Source organism: Myiozetetes cayanensis, unplaced genomic scaffold, assembly GCF_022539395.1.
Source record: "Myiozetetes cayanensis isolate MyiCay16 unplaced genomic scaffold, myiCay2020 scf6-25, whole genome shotgun sequence".
NCBI lineage: Eukaryota > Metazoa > Chordata > Aves > Passeriformes > Tyrannidae > Myiozetetes > Myiozetetes cayanensis.
The window spans coordinates 34921925-34942677 of record NW_026087853.1 but is presented as its reverse complement, the minus strand read 5'-3'; the positions used below and the strand labels follow the sequence as shown (position 1 = coordinate 34942677).

Sequence of the window (20753 nt, the reverse complement as noted above, 5' to 3'; positions counted from 1 at the left end):
TTTCTGCCCAGGGAAAGCAGGCTCAAGCAAAGCCCAAGGTTGGTGGTGGACTGGCACACACAAAGGGCAGACTTACAATAGCAGCCAAGATGCAGGCACTGTGCTGGGAGAAGCAGGAAGATCAGGCTGTACTCACTGCTAGGCCTGTTCCTCAGCACTTTCACCTCCGTGCTGGCACTGACAGAGTTGCTGCTGCTGTAGGCACTGCATGTGTAGGATCCCTCATCAGCCTCTTGGACGTTGCTTATGGTCAGGCTTCCATCCTGGGACAGGTGGATGTGGTGGCCATCCCCCCGCATGGGGACTCCGTTCCTGTGGTGAAAAACATTTTGTGTCACTATTCCCACCCATGGGGGCTTAAGGGGCTCTCTGTGCTCTTTGGAAACTGATATTCTGTGAAAGGGGAGAATTTTTACAGATTCAGCAGGAAGGAAGAGGAAATCTTTAGCCACAACTTGTCCCTTCAATTGGGTAGTAACACGAGCCTGAGGGAGTCTGGATCCGTTAGCCCACAGTCTGCGTGGGAGGTAGCTTGCTCTGTGCTCCATATAAAGGCATTGCCCTTTCCACTAGTACACATTTTTGAGGTTTGAGGGACCAAGAGAAAATTCAATGTGCCTTTCCCTCTCTCCAGGTTGTGGTCTGGCAGTACTTGTTTGGCTGGCATTGATAGCAGCACATATTGCTTGAGGAGCATATGGGGTAGTGAGCAATGTGCCCTCTTTCCTCTCTCTTAAAAGTTCCTCTAAAAAACCAGCAAGATTGTGTCTGTTCAGTTCCTCCTAGAATAATCTGTGCCCAGCAGGAAAACTGCCTGAATTATGAACTCCGACTTACCAATGAAATGAAATTTGTTTCACTGAAAAGGGTTTCGTTCAGACTTTAAAACGTGCAACATTTTGTTAACTCAAATACCAAACTTATGGAAGGAAGAAAAGCTCTCTTTGTTAAATGGCTCGCTTCAGTCCTAACCCTCAGAGTAGCGGGATTTAAACAATTACCAGTCCATGTCTCTGGATACTTTGTAAGAAGGCTCTAAAACCAAACTGATTATTGACAAACAGGAGAAAAATCCCCACCAAACACTTGCACAGATTCAGAGTTTCCCACTAAACAACCAAGAGAAGAGGACACAGCTTTTCACTTTAAAACACTTTTAAATCTCCTTTGGTTCCACTTGACAGTACATGGAGAGAAGTACTGCAGTAGGAAGCTGAGAGAAGAGTTGCTGTTACTGTAGGGGCTAAAATGTTTGTTAGGGCTAGGCAAAGAGGGTTTAATAAAGAACAACTAAAGGTTTTCCTCTGATTACTCATTTTGGTTCTTGCTATTGTCATGTTACTAGCTTACTAGCTTTCCAGAGCCCTTCTGAACTCCATGAAATCTTAATGTAGTGTTTGCTTCCCTCCTTATTTGGCTGGAACATGAACTTGATGACCCTGCCACATCCCACAGGGATCTTGCCCAGGAGTTTTTGGTAACATCCAAGTTGTTTAAGAAAGGGTAGGTGATACTAGTTGGGCTGAGAACTGTGGTCTCTGCCATAACTGGCAGACCCCTGCATTAGTATTTGGAGGGTAAATGATGAGGTTTGTAAAGAGAAGGAATGGGAAGTTGTTTTGTCTCATTTTTGCTCACCTGGACCACCTTATATTGACGTTGTTGCCAGTCACTGTACAGTGAAGCTGAGCAGTGCCTCCCTCAGGTACCGTGATGCTTGGCAGAAGACCAGTGATCCTCAGCTCTCCTAGACCAGAAGGGAAAACATTACTGACAGGAGGACAATGCCATGCTGCACCTGGTAGCAGGAAAAGGCTCATGGGAAAAGTCCAACACAACCCGCGATGAGCTGCAAGTCCCTAGGCCTTGAAGCAGCATGTTTGAGGTTATGCTGCTGTTGCTGTGCAGAAGGTGCATTTCCTAAGGGGTTTGGCCCAAGCAAGGGCAAGTAGCAGAGGCTTCAAAGATCATTTTTCTCCAGCTGCACACATGCATATTACATGCACAGAAGGACCATCTACTCAGTTTCTCTTGCTCTTATACCCATTCCACACCAGTGTCCCACAAACAAGGCCCTGAGAGTGACCCTTCCTGTGCTATCAGTGCCTTTTCCCACTGCCTGGAGCACCATGATGTACTAGACACACGCAGATTACCATCGGCCAAAACAACTCACTCTTCCCTTGCCCTCGGGCTGCCTGTTAAACATTAGGTGCAACAGCAAAGAGGCATGGCCAGCCAAGAAACCCACACTCCCTGCACAGCCCCTCCCTGTTTCCCGCTTGTGTGCACACATGCCATGCATGCCCCATCCATCCAGTACCTAGGGGTCGGAACAGGACCTGGCGCCGGTCCAGGTCACGTCCATTCGAGGCAATGCAGGTAAAGAAGCCGAGGTCTTCAGGGCTGACCCGGCTGATCACCAGGGCCCCATCTGACTGCTGCCTGTGTCTGGGGAACAAAACCAGAACCTCCCTCAGTCTGCGCTCAAGTCAGGATGGGCCCCCAGACAGCAGAGCTGAAGCAGTGCCTCATGCACAATGGTGTAGTACTACTGAGCAAAGGTTTAGCTGCTCAAACACTGCAACCCTTAGTCCTCAAATCCCAGAACTGATGCTGTGGACGCTGGAAAAGCTTGCTGCTAGAGAAGGTTTCTGGGAGCAGAGTGAGAATAGCTGCAGGAGAGCAGCACCAGTAGCCATGAAAGTTGACTGCAAGCACCCTGATCTCTCTTTCCTGTGAACCTCTGCCCTTGCTCACAGACCAGCTGGGTTTTGGCAAATTTGCTTGCCATGTGTATTTTTTCTGCTAACTTTGCAGATGAACAAATTTCAGCCTTGACTCACTTGTAGACCCTGTGTCACAGCTGTTCACTCAAGGGTTCAACATTCAGACTTTGATCTGTGAATGAGGCTGGGGAAGGCAAGCAGTACAGTCTGGCCCTGATGGAGGAATTTGGCCAGCATAAAGAAGGATGGGCCATTGCTGCAGGGCCAGCAGCATCATTCTTTCAAGGAGGAGTCAGGAAAGGAAAGGAGGAGGCTCTTCTTCACATGAATGGTTGGAGCCACCTGGGAGCTCACCTGGGAGAGGAGAGGGGCTGTCCATCTTTCTGCCACTCAATGGTGAGAGTGGATGATGCTTCCACTGTGCAGGGCAGTCTGACTCTCTCCCCAACACTGGCCTCCACTACTGCGGGATCGCTCTTATCCATTCGCAACCTGCAAAGTTCACAAGCACAGCAAAGGATGTAGAGACTTCCCTGTTCAGCATTTGACCTTCAGCACAAGGCTTTTATAATCACAAGCCTTATTCTGTGCCTCCAACAGAAAGGGGTGGTCTCTGCGTTCCCATCAGAGCTCTGCCATTACCAGCATTCAGAAAAGAGCAGCCTCCATCAAATCCTGCTCCAGTTCAGCACAGCTTGGTGCTGCACTCCTGCCAGCTTAACCCATTACAGACAGCAACCCCGGTTCTTATAGCAATCCTCTATGTAACAGCTGAGGAAGCTCTAACAACGTGAACACATGGCAAAACGGTACAAAGTCGTGAACAGAGCACCAAGCAAGCTTTTCCCCAAGGTGCTTATCTGGCACGCAAAAATGAGCCGTTTTGGGATGTGAAAGAGCCCATTGCAATCACCTGAATGCATGCAAGGCCCGAGACCTGGTCATCCACTTCATGCATGAGGTCAGACTCTCACAACACCCATTTCCTCATGCTCTTTGCTCTCTTATAACTACAGCTAAGCACCATTTTAGAAGGGAACTAAACTATGATGATCCCAGAGTCAAATAAAACATCATCTCCCCCACCCCCATGCTCTGACCTGAATTCTTGATCTCAGAAACAAAACCAAAGAGCCTTAATTCAAAGCTCTTAATTCAGTGAATCACTTATTACTGCTTTTAGGCAGAAGCAGCTAAGGAGATTGCTGGGGAGTTCAGCAAATTGGCTGGGTTTTAGGTTGTAAACTCAAAAAAAGGGAGACATCAGATCATGGTCCCATTTATTCTGGTCCCAACATGCTACATTTAAGGCAAAAATAATTTGTCCACTTTTATTTCCGTGGGGTCCAGAAGCACCAAAAAAAAACATGCAAGAAGCTGCAAAATATGCCAGTATACATAAAGAGATAGGCTTGGGTCAAACTGGTTTGTTCACAAAATATTTAAAATGAATGGGTGGAAGCTAAAGCAACTGGAACTGTTTAAAATACACATATGTCTATTTTGTGCTAGTTAGGCAGTTCCTATTTGCTTTGTCTTTTTCCAGAACAGGTTTCTCTTTCTGCCTACACTAACTTGAACAGCTAAGGATGCTGTCCCGATCCTTTTTTTGTTTGAACCTAGCTCCTTTGCTGTCAGCTTCCCTGCGCATCTTTGCTCAGAATATGCTCCTTTCAAGAGACCCTCGGGGACGACAGAAGACAGCTTGCGACTGGGATCTTCTCCCGCTCCTGTTGTCAGCAGTTCAGTACTGCTTGCTTCCCAACCGGGGCCCAGAACAGCTGACCCAGGACCTTTCCAATCTTCAGCTTTTCTACATGAAGAGATGCCATATGCTTCATCAGCTGGTGACAGTGGACAAACTGTTGCTGTGTGTGAACTTACCTGTATGTGAATTGCTGATGCGCAGGGGAACCGGCTGCATGAACAACCTTCCTGCCTCTGGATAACTCTCGAAGCTGCTGATTTTCCTTGTGAAGGACCCGACCTCTCTCACCCTCTGCCAGAACAGTGCTCTGGTACTCTATTCAAAACAAAATGCCATATGTGAATAAAAGGACACTTCTTACTGTGACCTCTTGCGTAGGGTTTCTATGAGCTTGGGAGAGCTTGCTGAACTGGAGCCAAAGAGCCCTTCAGCCATCTGTTTTCTGGCTGACTCGTGCAGTAAACCTGCACTGTCTACTAATGAGAGTCACAGACCTGCAGGCAAGCAATTTTAGACTCCTTTCTCTCCTCTGTCAGTGAGCATGTTGCAACATCCCTTAGGCTACAATGCCTTCTGCCCCAGTTGCCCTTGCTGTGGCAAAGCACACTTCAGAGACTGAAGGCTACAGGGTGCCTTGCTGGCCCATCTTTTGAGACTCGTAATTTTTTGGTTTTGTTTCTGAAATAAGGCACATTTTTCAGAACAGAGAATCATTTATTACCCAGCAGGACCGGTTTGGGCAAAATACCAAACATAAATGCACCTGCACTTATGAGGATCAGGGGCAGCTGATGGCTCTCAGCAATGATGACATGATCGCTGTGCTAGAAAATGGGGCAGGTTACAGGCAAGCCACAACTCCAGTTACAGGGTGGCACTGCAGGGGAAGAAGTGTTTTAGGGCTAACGCTTTATCATGAGGGAACACCAAGAGAGGCTCTGCTGCCTTCCCACTCCGTCTTGGCAGTGGAGAAAGGTTAGTCCTGCAGCTGGCTTTATGGAGCCTGTGGTCAGTGACCATTAACAAGGAGCCCTGAGATACTTCTCTGGTGTTAAGCAGAAGATAATTTACCTGTGATCTGTAACTGAATCTGTCGGCTCTCTGTCCTCCCGTCAGAAGTGAGGCATGTGTACATCCCAGCATCCTCTGGCTTGACGTGGCTGATCACTAAGGAGCTGTCAGACTGGTAGGTGTGCCTGCAACACGTGCAAGGATTGACTGCCTCTGCCTGGCCACCGGCAGCAACCGGCCAAGGCAGAGCAGCCCTTCGTGCTGATGTTACATAAACCATCACCATGTAGTGCTCTCCCTGCCTTAGAAAAAACCAAAACCCTCCTGACCACAGAGGGGTCACGGGCGGGGAAAATAACTGTGCCAGAAAGGAGGTCAGGAACTGAGATGGGAAAACAGGGAGCTGCTTTCAGTAACCCTCTCCCATGAGGAGGCAAACTGCCCTCCCAGGGAGGAGCTTGAGCCCCAGCAGTCAACTGCAAACAGAAAAGCATAACTGGGCTTTTCTTGACTGTGATTTTCATAACACAAAGGGAGTGACTGGCTCCAAATTCTTGCTGGAAACAGACCTCCCAGGAAAAACAGGTTTAAAATTAGTTTAAAAAAAACCCTGATGTGCCAGAAACTGCCAGCCACAGGAACTCTGGGTTATTTGGCTGTAAGTTTCACCCTGGACTAGTGATTTTGTGCTGCCCCAAGACGAATCCAAGACAGACATTTTTCTGCATCGCTACCCACATGTCAGCTTCCACTAGTGCCTTGTTATGGCACAGCACTTGCTCTGCCCCATAACTCTAGCCAACATCTCATTACTGGTGCAGACTGTACCTGTTTCTGCTATGTGCAGAGAAGGTGGACAGTTCATGCTCTTACGTGGGCTTTTTTATTTCTCAAAAAAAAAAGGAGGGGGGATGAATAATGTGTGGCAGTTTTGGCTGGGATAGTGTTAATTTTCTTCACAGTAGCTAGTACCGGGCTGTGTTTTGGATTTGTGCTGAAAACAGTGTTGATGTTTTCATTACCGCTGAGCAGTGTTTACACTAATTCAAGGCCTTTTCTGCTTCTCACCCCACCAGCCAGTGTGCGGGGGTGGTGCACAAGGATTTGGAAGGGGACACGGCTGGGACAGCTAACTCTGACAGACCAAAGGGATATTCCATACAATATGACATCATGCTCAGCATGTAAAACTATGGGAAGGAGGGAGAAGGAGGGGCCATTCAAAGAGATGGCATTTGTCTTCCCAAGTCACTGTTAGGTGTGACGGAGCCCTGCTCTCCTGGGGATGGCTGAACACCTGCCTGCCCATGGGAAGTGGTGAATGAATTCCTTGTTTTGTTTTGCTTTCATCTGCAGCTTTTGCTTTACCTTTTAAACTGTCTTTATTTCAACCCACGAGTTTTCTCACTTTTACCCTACTGATTCTCTCCGCTATCTCACCAGGGGTGAATGAGCGGCTGCGTGGGGCTTAGTTGCCAACTGGGGTGAAACCGTGACAGTCCTTTTTGGATTGCATATTTGGCACTCTGCCCAGCAAGGAGCCCATCTGCTCTACAATGAAGGGAGCTGAGCTCACCTGTCAGAGGAGACTGGTCGGCTGTTCTTCATCCACTCCACTCTGGAGAGTGGGGACATGCCTGTTTTGCAGACCAGCTGGATGTTTTGTCCCACAACTGCTGTCACAAGAGAGGGCTTGGCTTCCTCCAGGATTGTTCTGAAAGAGAAAGTGATTCTATTGGCACTCTGGCTGCCCTCCTTTGTGTCCTCTAATCTGACTCTTGATGAGTTACAACCACAAGACAAAGCATGACCAGCTGCCCTTTCTCCTGGAAGAGAGTCCTGCAACCCCTCTCTTCTGAACGAATGAGGTTCAGCTCAGCACACAGACACAGATCCAGTGCAGACATCATTCCTGATTTTCAGGATAATACTGACTGGATCCTGACCCAAACTCTGCATCTTAAAAGTCTTCCACAGAACAAACCATTGCTGCTTTATGCAGTGCTGAGATAAAGGCTCTGAAGCCAGAAAGTCAGCTAAATTTGTTGGTCAGAACAAGGAAAACACCTATGGATTCTCATTTACTGTGTAAGAAGGCCTCCCAGACAAAGACTCCAGGATTCTGCAGTCTTTTCACACACCATACTTCAGTGCTGTCAGAGACCAGGGTGACTGTAAGGAAGAAGACAGCAGGTAACTCCAGGACCTGAATAACAACAACTTGATTTACCAGGGGGTCATATGTATAGCTAATCCATCACAGGGTATTCCCAGATAGCTGGTCCCAGTGCAGCAACACTTGCACTTCAGAGGAAGCTGCACTGATGCTTCACGATTGGCTGGCAGAAAAGGATGGAGGTAAAAATCATCACCTGTGCAGAGCCTGTGCTGGTAACAAGTCTGCAGACTCCTGGTGCCCAAATCCCTCTGTCATGGAAACACCTGCTCCGAAAGCCTTATGCCACTGCTTGCCTTCACGGGGCAGCACCTGCTGGTCACTGCTGCTCTGGCTCTCTGCAGGCCCAGGCACTGCTGTTTGCCGCAAGCGCAGCTGGCTCAGGCTGTCCAACCTGCTTTGCCGCGTGTTCCAGCGCTGGCTCTCCAGTACACCAGTCCTCGGCAAGGACTCCGGCAGCACCTCACTTCTCCAGCTGCCCTGTCTGTGGCTGTCTTGTGTGGAGTGTGAAGCCCCAAAGGTTCCTCCTTCTTGGCTGTGGCTTGCAGACTGTCTTGTGGGTGATTGCTGCTGACCCCGAGCATCCCCTGTAGGAGAGCGGGAGCCAGTCTGCTGGCGCTGCAGGGCTCCTGTGCCAGAAGAGGGCTGATGCTCCAGGCGACTGACCCCCACAGAGTTGTGGCACACTCTCATGCACTCCTCTTCCGAGGCAAAGCTGTTCTTATTGCCATGACAGCCACCATACCAAAATCGGTTGCACTTGCCAACAACACTCACAAAGTACCAGCGAGTGGTCCAGTTCGTGCAGGGGCCGTGAGCACTGGGCAGCAGGCAGGTCACAGGGTATGCTGCCGAAAGGAGCACAACAGAGGGAGATGTGAGGGTCACAAAGCACAGAGGTCCAGTTGCTTCAGACCACCTATCTAGATGACCTGATGTGGGTAGAGGGCAGGTGGAAAAGTAGGACACCGGGGTTTTGCAGCCAGCTCTGCTTTGAAATTGGGCAGCAGCTCACATTTTCCTTTTTGCCTCAGTTTTGCCCCTGATTGAAGAACCGCCATCCTCAAAGACATTTCTGAATCTAGATACTAGACAGATGCTTTACAGCCTTCTTGGGGAAATGTGCAACTGCAAGGCTGCCTCTGGGGCTTCCTCTTCCTGGCTACCATTTACACATTTCCAGCCCACAAAGTGAGAGGATTAGACCCAGCTGTGAAGACTCATGCATTACAGAAAACCCCACTCCCCACCCCACATTGCTATAAAGAGGAGCACAGCCCAATGTGTCTACAAACCCAGCACTGTGCTCTGAGTCACATGCTGACAAACACTGGAGGCAGACCTCTGGCTGAGGGGTCTTTTGCCAAGCTGTGGTTCAGCAGAGAGGATCCAGAGAGCTTTCCCCTTCCCCATGGCCGCAAAGCAATATGCCTGCTGCAGCAACAGGGTGAGGAAATGCAGGAACAGTGTGCCTGCAGAGGGTACAACTGGGCACTAAAGGAACAGAGACGATTTTGCCCAGTAGTTCTAGCACCCTTATAGCACAGCAAACACTTGATTGAACTTTGCTGGCTCAAGACATGCACACAGCCCTGAACAACCCCTCCATCCTGATGTAGCTCTCATTCCATCCCTGCCCATGAGCTGTTTGAAGCTGTTCGAAGGCCCTGATTCCTCAGAGGGGCCCTACTTCTCCTAAACCTGGGAAAATAATTTGAGGCACACCAGGCTGCACCAGGGTTTCTTCTCAGGGGCAAACAGCTCTCCAGTAGTCCTACAGACTGACAGAGATCACACAAACACACTTCTGTCCAACCACCAGCAGAAGATCAGAATTTCTGCTGTAGGTGACAGAACTGAACCTTCTGGCTGCTTTTCTACGCTGCCTCCAAGCTTATGCTGCCTCAGCCAACAGGTAGAACTTCTTTTCATAGAGATAATTTACTACATTTTACAGAGAGCAGAGCCTCTACACAGGAAACTTCCATGTGCTCCTGGACTGCTTTCTACGTTTCTAAACCAAGAAGCCAAAGCATCACTTACGGTAGTTGGGCCTATTGAGGCATCCTTCCCCTCGAGGACCCGAAGCTGAAGCGGCATTGTCAAAACAGCAGCCGTACATGGAACTGCGGCACTCGCCCAAGGGATGCTGCTGGGACAAGGCTTGGCTTGCCTTAGGGACAGGAATTGAAAGCCAAAATTTATCATGCATACATGAGGACAGTAGCACATGCAAGGCACCGTGTCCAAGCTGTTGGCTGCAGAAGGCCAGCTGTTAGAGGCACCGCTATTTGTTTGTTTGCCTCCTAGAGGCTTTCGTGCTGGGAAGGGGTGGGGAACTTGGCTGTCAGCCATGGAGCCAGGGCTTCACTTCTCTGCAAGACAGACCTAAGCAGCCCAGCAGCCAGGCTGTTTTTTCTGCTGTCTCCAACAATCACCCCAAACTATGAGAGGGATTACCTCCCTGCCTTCAATAAATTTAGAGAGTTGGCAAACAAAGGCAATTAATAGTGGCCACGTTTTCCCCATTTTTTATCTTAGAAATTGGATGGCAATTTCATGACTGACAGAAATTTGATTACTCGGGATTATTCAATCAGTTCAACATAGGATGGTCTTCTACTTCTCAGGCATCTCCTCACCACCCACTCTGTTCCCTGCTTGTAGAGGATCACAGGTGGATGCTCCACCTTGAACAAAAGTGAGGTGGGACAAAAGGCTTGGTGCCATGCCTGGAGTATTGGTTCCTCAGCATTACTGGCAGAGATGAAGCCCAACAGAAACCCACAAGTGAGTCACCAGGGTCAAATCTGAATCTTTGTATCTGATGAACTCCTAAAATGCAAAGAGCTTTTGTACTTACTGTTGGAGTGGCCGCAGTGGGATGATTTTGGCTCATTCGAATGTCACGGTAATATTGTGGGCATCCCATGTTGTTTGGACCCTGGGCAGCTGAAACTCCATCAGGGCAGCACCCATACCTACTGACAGAAGGGCTGCAGTAATACCTGACCTGCCCAGCTCAACAGGCATGGGCTATGAATTTCGGGAAGCCCTCAGGAAAGGCAATGCTTCCCTGCTTAGGCCTATTTACTTCCAACTACCTGTTTTGGTGACAGGTGCTGAAAGGGCAGCCTCTCCCCAAAGGGCCTGAAGCCGGAGTGTGCCCATCTGGACAGCAGCCATGTGGGCTCTGGTGACAGTCCCCAGGGCCAGGCCGTGCAGTGGGGTCCGGAGAGAAGCTGAGCTGATGGGAGTCTGATAAGCGTGACTGGGGTTCCCAGCGAACAGCAAACAAGTTCATGCCATGGTCCTTGGTGGATGGAATGTGGTGATTCCTAGAGGTACTATGGATCATGGTGTTCCCAGGGAGCATCCTTTCATCACCAGAATCTGGGGAGAGAACTCCTTAAAGTATGCAGGTGAGAATCAAAATCTGGTCAGTTTTCCTCATCTTTGCTCTTTCACCTGCCCAAGGCTATGTGACAGGCTTTTTTGCATCACCTGAATGTGTATGTTCTCGCCTACCCTTCCAGATCTAGTTGTCCTGAGGTTCTTTGCCTACTGCCCTGATCATTCTTTCTGCTGTCCCATGAAAAAACACCTGTCATGTTACTGTGATCCCTTCACATCATCCTTTCTTCTTCCTATGATCTGCTTTGGGCATCATTTCTCTCAGCCACCACCTCAATTACGCTGACAGAACCCAGGATCTACGTGCTGTATACAGAGTCTTCTCCATGGATATATTCAGATACTGCTCACTGTTGGTGTAAAAGAATCTGTATTCTATCCCTGGGTCCATGAATTTCTAGAAGTCCATGAAAAGGATGAGAGAAATGAATAAAAGGAGGATCCTGTCCCCTACCACACCCTATCCCAAGTCCCCCATCATAAAAAACCCAAATTAAGAAAATTTTTCCAAACCTGGGGTGGGGCTGTTTGGGTTGTAACGTGTCAGCAGGGACTGGCGAGTGACATCGTATCCCATAGTGTCCTGCATACTGGGAACCTCTGCAAAGAGAGACATACACAAAATGAGTGCAGTTAGTTCAGCCCTATGCTCTAATAATTGCAAATACATCCAGTAGTCAGCAGGATATGAAAGTAGATGAAAACGTTTCTCTTCTCCTGGAACAGCTGCTCAGCAGCAATTGGATTCAATTGGATTGTCAGGACAAGTGACCTACAAGGGGCAGGCAGACAAAAGTCAGAATTTCAGCTCTGATGTGAAGACTAGACACAGACAGCAAGAAAAATCTTCTGAAGAGCTGTGACTTCTTTATAGCTGGTTCAGTGAAAGATGAGAGTTTGCTACAGTTTTTAGCTGCTGAGCCTGCCCAGATTACCATCCTTCTGGACTGGGAGTCCTGGGGTCAGTCTGCAGCACACACTGGATGAGCCATCACAGAATACTGAATTCAAAGTGGACACACACCAGTTTTGCTCCCAGGCCTGTTGCATACATTTCAAACAGCACAAGTACTGGGACTCTGAAGTTGCTTTGTGCACATAACCATGGCAAACTCACAGGATGGAGACAGGCAGGCAAGAAGATGAGAACATAAGCTGATGCAGAGCTGGGAATTTCTATTCCTTAATAAAAGCATCTTGGGAAAAGCTGGTGTGCAGCAATACCACTCACGCTGTGGCAGGTAGCAGGGCTGCATGTTGCAGCTACCCAGGGTGGCTGGTTTCTCTGGCTGGATGGCTTTGCATGCCTCAGGACTGTAGAATTTGGAGTCACCGTCAGCACAGATGACTTGGCGTGTCCGGATGCCTGAATCGCAGCTCTTGGAACACTTGGGCACAGAGACAAGGCAGTGAGCAGGCAGCAGAGGCTGAATGCAGAAACCCCACAGACCAGAAGTGTGGAACAGCTGCATGATTAGCTGCAGGCTGAGCACAGCTTCCTCCACCAAGACAAAGCAAACAATATTTCAGCTGGATTCATCTGAACAATTAGAAAATCATACTTTAAACCATTTTACCAACTGTTCCACCCAGTCCTGAAGCATTAGGCTCTGAGCCATGGTCAGCCTGTAACATCCAGATGAGCTGCTGTTACCCACAGTGGTATGTCAGGGAGCTGGAGTGAATTATTTCATCCTGAAGGCACCTCAGTTCTCTGGGGATCCACCAGCTGTGAGGGGGTCAGTTTTGAACTATGCATTCAAGAGCAACAATTTACAACTGCAAAGAAAACTGATGGTTTTCTTGTAAGCAGCTAACTGGAGTTCATCTCACTGCAAGCTGTGGATGAGGAGGGAACAATGAGCAGTGGCTCAGGGGAGGGGATAGTATGAGGTACTTGTGTAGCCCACCCAGCTCATGGCAAGCTCCATAAAGATTGGGAGAGTATTTCTCTCTTATTCAGCGGCAGATAGGAGCCCTTCCAACGCCAGAGAGTCAGGGAAAAATCAGATTAAGATATGCAACTTCTTTAGCTGTTACTAAAACTTGGCCCACATCTCATGATGTAAAACATTTTAACTCAGAACTAGCTAGTCTGGCTAGCACAGAAATGAAAAACTGTGTTTGGAAGTCACCTGATGCATTAGATCTACCTGTATCTCCACCCCCTGGCACTTTTCCCAGGTTGAATACAGTCTGGCTTCCTCCAGAAAGACAAGATTAATCCATCTGAATAATTACAAAAATGTACCTTAAGCCATATCACCAAATGCAATGGCAATCACGAAATGCTACAGCCTTGAAGCCTGGAGCTCTAAGCCATACTCGGCCTGAGACCTTCTTCTGCTGATCACAGAGATGGAGCAAAGAATTGGGAATAAGCAGCAAGAGTGGATTGTTTCAGCTTATTGGCTGCATTTTGCCACTGTCACTGAAACTATAATCCCCCCCCTCAGAAGGATTTATTTTTGTAGCAGCTGCATACAAAGCAGGCGGCAGATTAACTGGAGCATTACCCGTGCCAGTTACTCCGGGACTGTGAGCCAAGGGGGTGGTAATGAGGCAGCACAGGCTCCCAGCCTCAGCCAATGTGCAGGCTGCAAGGATCACAGCTTGTTGTGAGGAGCACAGCAATATAATCAGGAATATCCGAACCATGAAAGTGCAGTGCTCACCAGACCCCAGTCTCCAACGTGCCAGCCAATTTCCTGGATGCAGTTTTCCTTAAGGCAGGGCTGGGTGGCTGATGGCTTTGGCTCCATTAGACAAGCAAAGTCCTGAGCCTGAGAGCCCTGCTGTGTCTTGCAGGTGATGGTCCGGGTCTGGACTCCTTCCCCACAGCTGGCTGAACACTGCAGAAAGGGAACCCCAAAATTACGAAGAGGCACCTTGTTTCCTCTTGCAATTCAAGGCTGTGCTCCCTAATATTAGGGCAGAACACCATTTTGAGATTGCCTAAAAAAGCAGCTATCACGAAAATCATCTTCTGGGGTGCAAGTTAGCAGCGTAGTTGTTTATGCTGCAGAAGAGACAATAAGGCATGGGAGCATGGGATAGGGCCTGGGAGATCTGGAAATCACTGGATGATTTTGGCCTATGAACAACAGGATGTGAACAATAAATGGTAGAAAATATCTGGAAACTCATATTATTTACACCTGATTAAAATCAGCCACGGTAAAGAATTCTAAAGAAAATAAAGGATTAGGTTCTTATACTGCCCATGTCTTCTGCCTAAAGACCTTGTGCTCCCTTTTTACGGTGTGGAGCTGGGACTGAACTTCTCTACTAGTAACTGATTTGTGACATTTTCAATGCCCTCCTAAATTAACAGTGGTGTTTCCAGGAATCCAGCCTACTTCTCCATGAATTACTAAGTTCTCTTACAGAGAGCATTAACTTGCAGACAGTCTGAATTACTTTAGATGAGTTTCCCAGCTGTGTTTCAGCCATTCATTTGCTAGACTGACCTTTTATCTCTGAGAGTACATGCAACACAGTCGCTTTTGAGAAACCCAAAATGACTCACTTAGGAATCAGTTTCTAAGAACTTCCCCAAACAGTGCTCTTACTCCACAATCCTAAAGTCACACCTGAAATCTCACAGAAGGAAAAAAATATATAAAAAAAGACTTCCCAGTCTAGGTTATCATGCTTCAAAGTTGCATTTTGTGTTGCTGCACCACTCAAAGTACCACCACAAGACTGTAAGTCAAGTGTTGCAAGCGTGCATATCCTTTTTCTAAAAGAGGAAAATTCACTTGTGCTTTATGGACTAAGTAGACCCTCCCTTCACTTTCTAAGCCCTTGGAACATAAGATATGCCTTCTGCAAACCTGGCTGGCTGCACTGAGCACATACAATTTGAACTGTTTCCAATTCTGTAGACATAAATGCACACAGGCATAAAAAGCGCACCACATGGCCGTGTTTGGAGAAGCCCTGTGCTCCAGGGCTTCAGACACACAGAAAACAGCAGGTCACCAGTGTTGCAAGCAAGTACCTTGCTTACCGACTCCTGTGACTGAAGTACTGCTGTCCTGGGCTCATATTGCTGAGGCAGCAATATGGAAATAAACAGCACAGGCAGGAGCCTGGAGCTCCTGTTTTACAGAGGAGGGAGTGTTACTGCACATCCTCAGCCAATGGACAGCAGCTCTCCTGCCCACCCTCCGCCTTCACCAGACCTGGCTCAGAAACCCAGACAGTGCTGGGTCTGGTGGGTCTGATAAAAACACAGCAGTGGGGAAAGGACTGGCAGACCAGAATAGAAAGAATATGCAATGAGAAGCGCAGAGGTGCAGGGGCATGCACAGTTTTAAGGAACAGGGATGTGTGCATGGGAGGACATAGGAGGGCTGCAGGGACAAGTCCTATACCTCTGCATGCCACCTGTGCAGGGACACACACGTTTTATAGTCCCAGCAAAGAAACATGGTGTTTTATCCCAAGTTTTGGCACATCCTCCTGCAGGAGGTGCCAGGAGGCTGTTACCCACACCCCCTCACCTCTGACCAGGGCCCCGTGCTCCAGGTGGCACACTGTCTCACGTTGCAGGGCTGGCTGCTGCGAGGCTGCTGGGCGAAGGCCATGCACTCAGCATTATCCACCACCCCTTGGGAGCTCTGGCCATCAAAGGCCACGCAGTAAACGGAGCGAGTCTGGGTGCCCCCACCACAGGTAGCTGAGCAGGATCCCCACTCTCCCGTTTTCCACCTGCAGGTCACAGAATCGAGAAAAGAAAAAAAAAGTAAGCCCAGCTAAACTGCCTCGAGGCACAGAGGAGGTCAGTGCCACATTCTCTTAGAAGTCAAACAGGGAAAATGTCCCTTTGCAGAACAGAGTCAGAAGTGAGTTCTCATTTGACCAAGTGCCGCCCAGCTTAATTGGCATACAGAGCATGAATCCCAGAGTCATATCCCAAGCTAAAAAACACTTGTTTCTCTGGAAGTGCAGAGCTCTCCCAGAGGGGGAAGATTCTCTTCATGGCTTTTGGTCTCCTGATATCTGCAAAAATGTCATGCCTGAAATAAAACATCAAAAAAAGAGAAAAACCAAAGAAAACAATCCATATCAACTAAAAGAAACCTGTATCAGCCTAACTATACATTATCAGAAACAGTAAAACCAAGCCAAGCCCTCACTCTGCCTGCAAACCATGCCACACACTCTCAGAAGTGCTTGTTAACTTTTCACTGAGAGCCAGTAGAAAGCTGGTTTATTCCTCCATCGCTCAAATTCTTTAACAGCACACGTACAAAAAAGCCCCCAAAAATGCAAACAGATTTTGTCCTGTATTTGACTGCTGAAGCTGCTGCAGAAGTGATACACCAGTGCTAGCAGAAGGGGGAATGTCCACCAAACAATCTGTTTGGATGTTAAAATCTCTGCCTGTGGCTGCTCCAGTGTCTCAGAGCTGTCCAGGCAGCTGGGAGCACAGCTTAACATGGAGTGGCTTCAGGGACAATATGATGTTTCATCCCTGACTCCAGTGTGCTGTGCAGTCAAAAGGCACTGGTTGTGTAGGGGGAGCATCATGGTGATCTGTTGCCAGCTGCTATATCGCCTTGCAGTCAGATAAGCCCCAGTCAGGGAGTGAAGGCAGTTCATGTTTTCTTCCCTAGCATTCCAGCCATTTCCCTAGTCTGGCCCTTGCCACACCTAAACTGAGTTTCAGCCAGCCAATTCACATTCACATCCTAACAGGAACTCCACAGTAGACTCGGCCACATTCACCTCCATAGATGCCCTTCTTTATTGCTAAAGATGCAAATATCAGCCCAAATCTGAATGGTTTTGCTATAAAATAAAATAGGAAAGAGAGCAAATACAGCCAGTAGAAGCCACTTAGAGCAATGTGGTTGCAGGGCTTATAACAAATTAATTGATTAAGAGTTTTCAAAATCTCCAGTGGTAATAACACACCACCCCTGATTCTGCCTCCTGTAAAGCAAATGTACAGTTTTAGAAATGCTGTATCAACGAGATGCACTCACCTACAGCTTCCTTCAATTGCAAGTCAAGACATCTCTGACACTTGTTTCATTTTCTTTGTAAGACAAGGTCAACAACCATAAGGCTGGGACCCTCCTCAGCGGGCAAAAATTGCAACTCCTAAGCTATTAGCAGCTTGCTGGGAGACAACTGTTTTGCTTTTGATGCTTTTAACTTCTCATATCTCAGTGTGCATTATTGTATCTGTCGTATCGTGGTACTCATCACAGTTTATAGGCTCTTTTCTGCCTGCTATAGGGCCCACGCCAAAGAAATAAGAGCATTTAAGAAACTGCAGCTTTTGCTATGGCATGCTAGCATCCCTGGCCAATGTTTCAATTGCCCAATCCATCATGCTCTCTTTTCATTTATGTTCTTTTATTTATCTTGATAAATAAATTTTAAATGTCTTCCAGAACCTCTTTACTCTGATTCCAGAGAAAAAACAAGTTATCAGAATAAGCAGCCAGAGAAGAAATTGTCCCCTTTTCAGTCCCATAAGAATAAAGTTACCAGAGGCACGTGCAACCACCTAAGCAAAGCTGCCAGCCAGCACCCTCCACCATCATTTTCACTGGCAAGAATCAAAAGTGAAACAACACCCACTGCTACCACCAGTGCCAAAGAGAAAAGCCCCCATGGATTCACTGGGCAAGTAGGTGGAGAGCAGAGGAGAGCAGCTGCCTTCCTGGGCTTTCTGTAACCTCCTTCTCCTCGTTACCTCTTCATTTGAGAGCTCCGTGCTCCACTTTGACTCCAGGCTTGCGGTAGATAGATGTAGGAAGTCCTTTATACACAGAACAAAGAATTTAAAGAACTTAAAACAAGTAGCTACAGGTTAATGTTTCAGAAATGCTCCGAGGTGCCCTCTCGCACACAAGCACTCTCAGAGGCCTCCACTGCACCCACCAGATACACAGAGAGATGCACAGCTGAGGCTCTGGTTACAGCTCTGGATGCCCATTTAAGAGCCAAGTGAAGCCAACAGTAAGGCTATGCCAGCAAGGGACGAGGTGGAAATGGCTGGGTGCAGGGGTTTGAAAATGCTGGAAAATGAAAAAACTCCAGGATTCATCCCTTTTCAAGAAAAAGTACACTGGGAATGCAGAAATTACTTAAAATGACACCAGCTCTGATCTTCTACTGTGTCTTTGCAGGCTCCAGCTCGAGAAAACAAAAAACAGAGAATTTGTTTCGTATCTCCTACATGGGCTAGAAGACTTTCCAAACTTTGGAAAACAGATTTAATTTAGTCTATAAAATGAACACAGAATATATTAAGACCTCTTCTTGTGCACACAGAAATGCTAATCACAATGCTATCACCCCCATCCTTTCTCTTAGGCTTTTTCTCTAAGAAATGAAACACTTCTTTGGAGAGAACCACGCTGGAGGGTAGAAGTGAGCGCGTCATTCTTTCTCTCGGTTCCAAAAGCACCTCAGGAAGAAGAGTTCAGAAGAAGGAAAGAAATCGTACCGTTTTGTCTGGGGACAAGCCTGATGACCACATGTCCGGTTATTGTCTGGTTGTGGTTTATTCCTGCACATATAGTCTGGATAAATTTCATTGTCTATGGTACAAAACACCAGTCGGGATTGGAAACCTACAGTACAAGCAAGAGAGTATCTGATCAACACAAGCTACCCAGGACTAGGTTTACAAAATGCATTGGGGTTGGCAAGACAAGTCTCTAAATTCATGTAGAACCTGCATCTGTCCCGGCCATTCTAGAAAAGAACCAGATGTAGTTCTTTGTCTCTGACAATATGTACAAATGATGCCTTCCCACGGTACAGGAATCCACTGGAAGGGCAAGAGAAACAATAGAATTCTGTGTAGCTGAGGGAATTTTCCCGTTATATTACGGATTGGGACTCACAAGGGAAGTGCCATACCCATACGTTGCTCATGAAGAGACCCTGCAAGATGCATGCAGTATAGAGCAGAAGAACTGGGAGGGGTCTAACTTCTGTTAGACTGAAAAGGTCAGTCTTGTGAAAACTGGATATGGGAACAAAACTTGCAACTCTTCATGCTTCCTACAGGATACGAGTGCCCAGGCAAATACAGTCTCAGCACCTACAGCCAAATATGGCAAAAGCTACCAAAATGGCCATCAGAATGGAAGCCCAGAATAGGTTGATAAGAACTCTATATACTAATCAGCTGGAGAGGGGTTTTTTGTTTGATTGGTGATTTTGTCATTGTTTTTTCTTTTAAACTTAAAATCCACAACATTCATGGAAGAATCTGTAAACTGAACATGACATGACACCCCAGGAGATCTGACAATCATCCTGAAGAGAGGGAATCTTCCAGGCTGTGGTAGAGAAGAATGATGTGATTTAGTAATAGAGGCCAGATCAGTTTGGAGAGGACCTCTAAAGTGGTTGAAAAGACCATGAAGAGCCAAAGCCAAACAAAACAAAGGCTATCTATGAAGATTCTAAACAGGTTTTAGTAATACACCTGAGGACTAGGGCATGGGGTACAGTCCTGTTGTGACTCCACGCATGACTCTCCCTTGACAGAACCTTAGCTGCCCCCTGCAGATACCTACGCTGCCTTCCAGCAGAATACTGCTAGGAAGCAGCTGCAGAGGGCAGCACACTGTCCGCAGGGTTGGATATAAACCCCACACCATCTGCCAGAGAACAGGTCCTGTCTCCTTACCTCCTCCACATTCAGAGCTGCACTCACTCCAGGAACTGTAGCTCCAGCTGTAACTCGAGGCCTGTCCTTGCAGGGGCAGGTAATACTCGTACTGTACCCCCGTGTTTGGCTCCTGGCTGATGAGCTGTGAAAGCACGGGAGGAAGTCAGGGAAATAACACTTTTCCTCTCCACAGCATTTCCCCACCATGTCTGAGGGTTTGAGCTGACTTGCACCCCTCCCATTCAAGAAGCACTGTACTTTCTTCTTGCCTTCTATCATACTCTGGAGAGCACTATTTTTCAGAGAAGGATGTGTTCATCCCTCTCGGTTTCAGAAGATCCAGCTGCTCTTGTAACATTGAGTACCTTTCCTGCCCTACAGCACAGCATAACAAGCAGTGTCCTGGAGCCTGTCCCAGCACCGCTTGGTGCTAACTTTCCCCTCCCTTAAAGTCACAGTCCAAGGGAATAGGCAGGAAACCAACATTAAGCCTTGCCTTGCTCATTTGTGGGCAATAGAACCAGAGCAGCAATTTGTGCTGTTTCTGAAAGAAGACCACCTCGGTCTAGCTTGAGGGCCTACAGCCTTGTAAGATTCCCAGGAGCCCCATAACTTCTCCAGTTTTTCCCACATGGTACCCACCAGTGCACTCCCACTGCGCAAATCAAGCACTGCTGTGCAGAGAGCAGAGCATCAATAGGGAGCAGGCACAGCTGCTTACCTCAATGACGAGGGGTTCTGTGGTGGGACCCCGGGCATGGAGGAGCTCTGGGGCCAGATCACCCTCCGAGCCACGGTCGTAGTGCAGAACCGTGCTGGCCACCTGCAGCGCCCGGCTGAAGTCGATTGTCCAGTGCCCGTTCAGGTAGTACTCCCCTCGCACGTTCTTGACAGCTGGGCAAATCCACACCCCAGAGAGACAGGATCATAAGAATTCCACTGGGATGCTCATGCTTTCACTCAACACCGTGTCACAAGCAAATGAAGGTGACCATCGTCCTCCAACAGTGCTGTCCTCGCATTTGGCTCTCTTGCCAAAAGCTGCTCCACATTCAGATAGTGGTT

At 47.9% G+C, this 20753-nt stretch overlaps 1 protein-coding gene across 7 annotated transcripts in view; it reads right to left on the bottom strand.

Moving 5' to 3' along the window:
* Positions 1-20753, bottom strand: part of PAPLN (papilin, proteoglycan like sulfated glycoprotein) — a 56531-nt gene that overhangs the window by 4650 nt on the left and 31128 nt on the right. For 2 of the 7 annotated variants that reach the window (XM_050336815.1, XM_050336812.1), the window contains exons 9-27: positions 20410-20582; positions 19707-19830; positions 18510-18636; positions 17754-17819; positions 15547-15754; positions 13714-13890; positions 12270-12426; positions 11552-11638; positions 10729-11032; positions 10488-10608; positions 9668-9797; positions 7821-8472; positions 7025-7162; positions 5509-5633; positions 4614-4752; positions 3084-3221; positions 2324-2451; positions 1639-1747; positions 137-312 (exon numbers count right to left, since the gene is read on the bottom strand). In XM_050336815.1, the coding sequence (XP_050192772.1) occupies positions 137-312; positions 1639-1747; positions 2324-2451; positions 3084-3221; positions 4614-4752; positions 5509-5633; positions 7025-7162; positions 7821-8472; positions 9668-9797; positions 10488-10608; positions 10729-11032; positions 11552-11638; positions 12270-12426; positions 13714-13890; positions 15547-15754; positions 17754-17819; positions 18510-18636; positions 19707-19830; positions 20410-20582 (3279 nt within the window). The remainder of the gene's footprint in view (positions 1-136; positions 313-1638; positions 1748-2323; positions 2452-3083; positions 3222-4613; positions 4753-5508; positions 5634-7024; positions 7163-7820; positions 8473-9667; positions 9798-10487; positions 10609-10728; positions 11033-11551; positions 11639-12269; positions 12427-13713; positions 13891-15546; positions 15755-17753; positions 17820-18509; positions 18637-19706; positions 19831-20409; positions 20583-20753) is intronic. The other 5 variants (XM_050336813.1, XM_050336814.1, XM_050336816.1 and 2 more) reach the window with 5 other exon arrangements.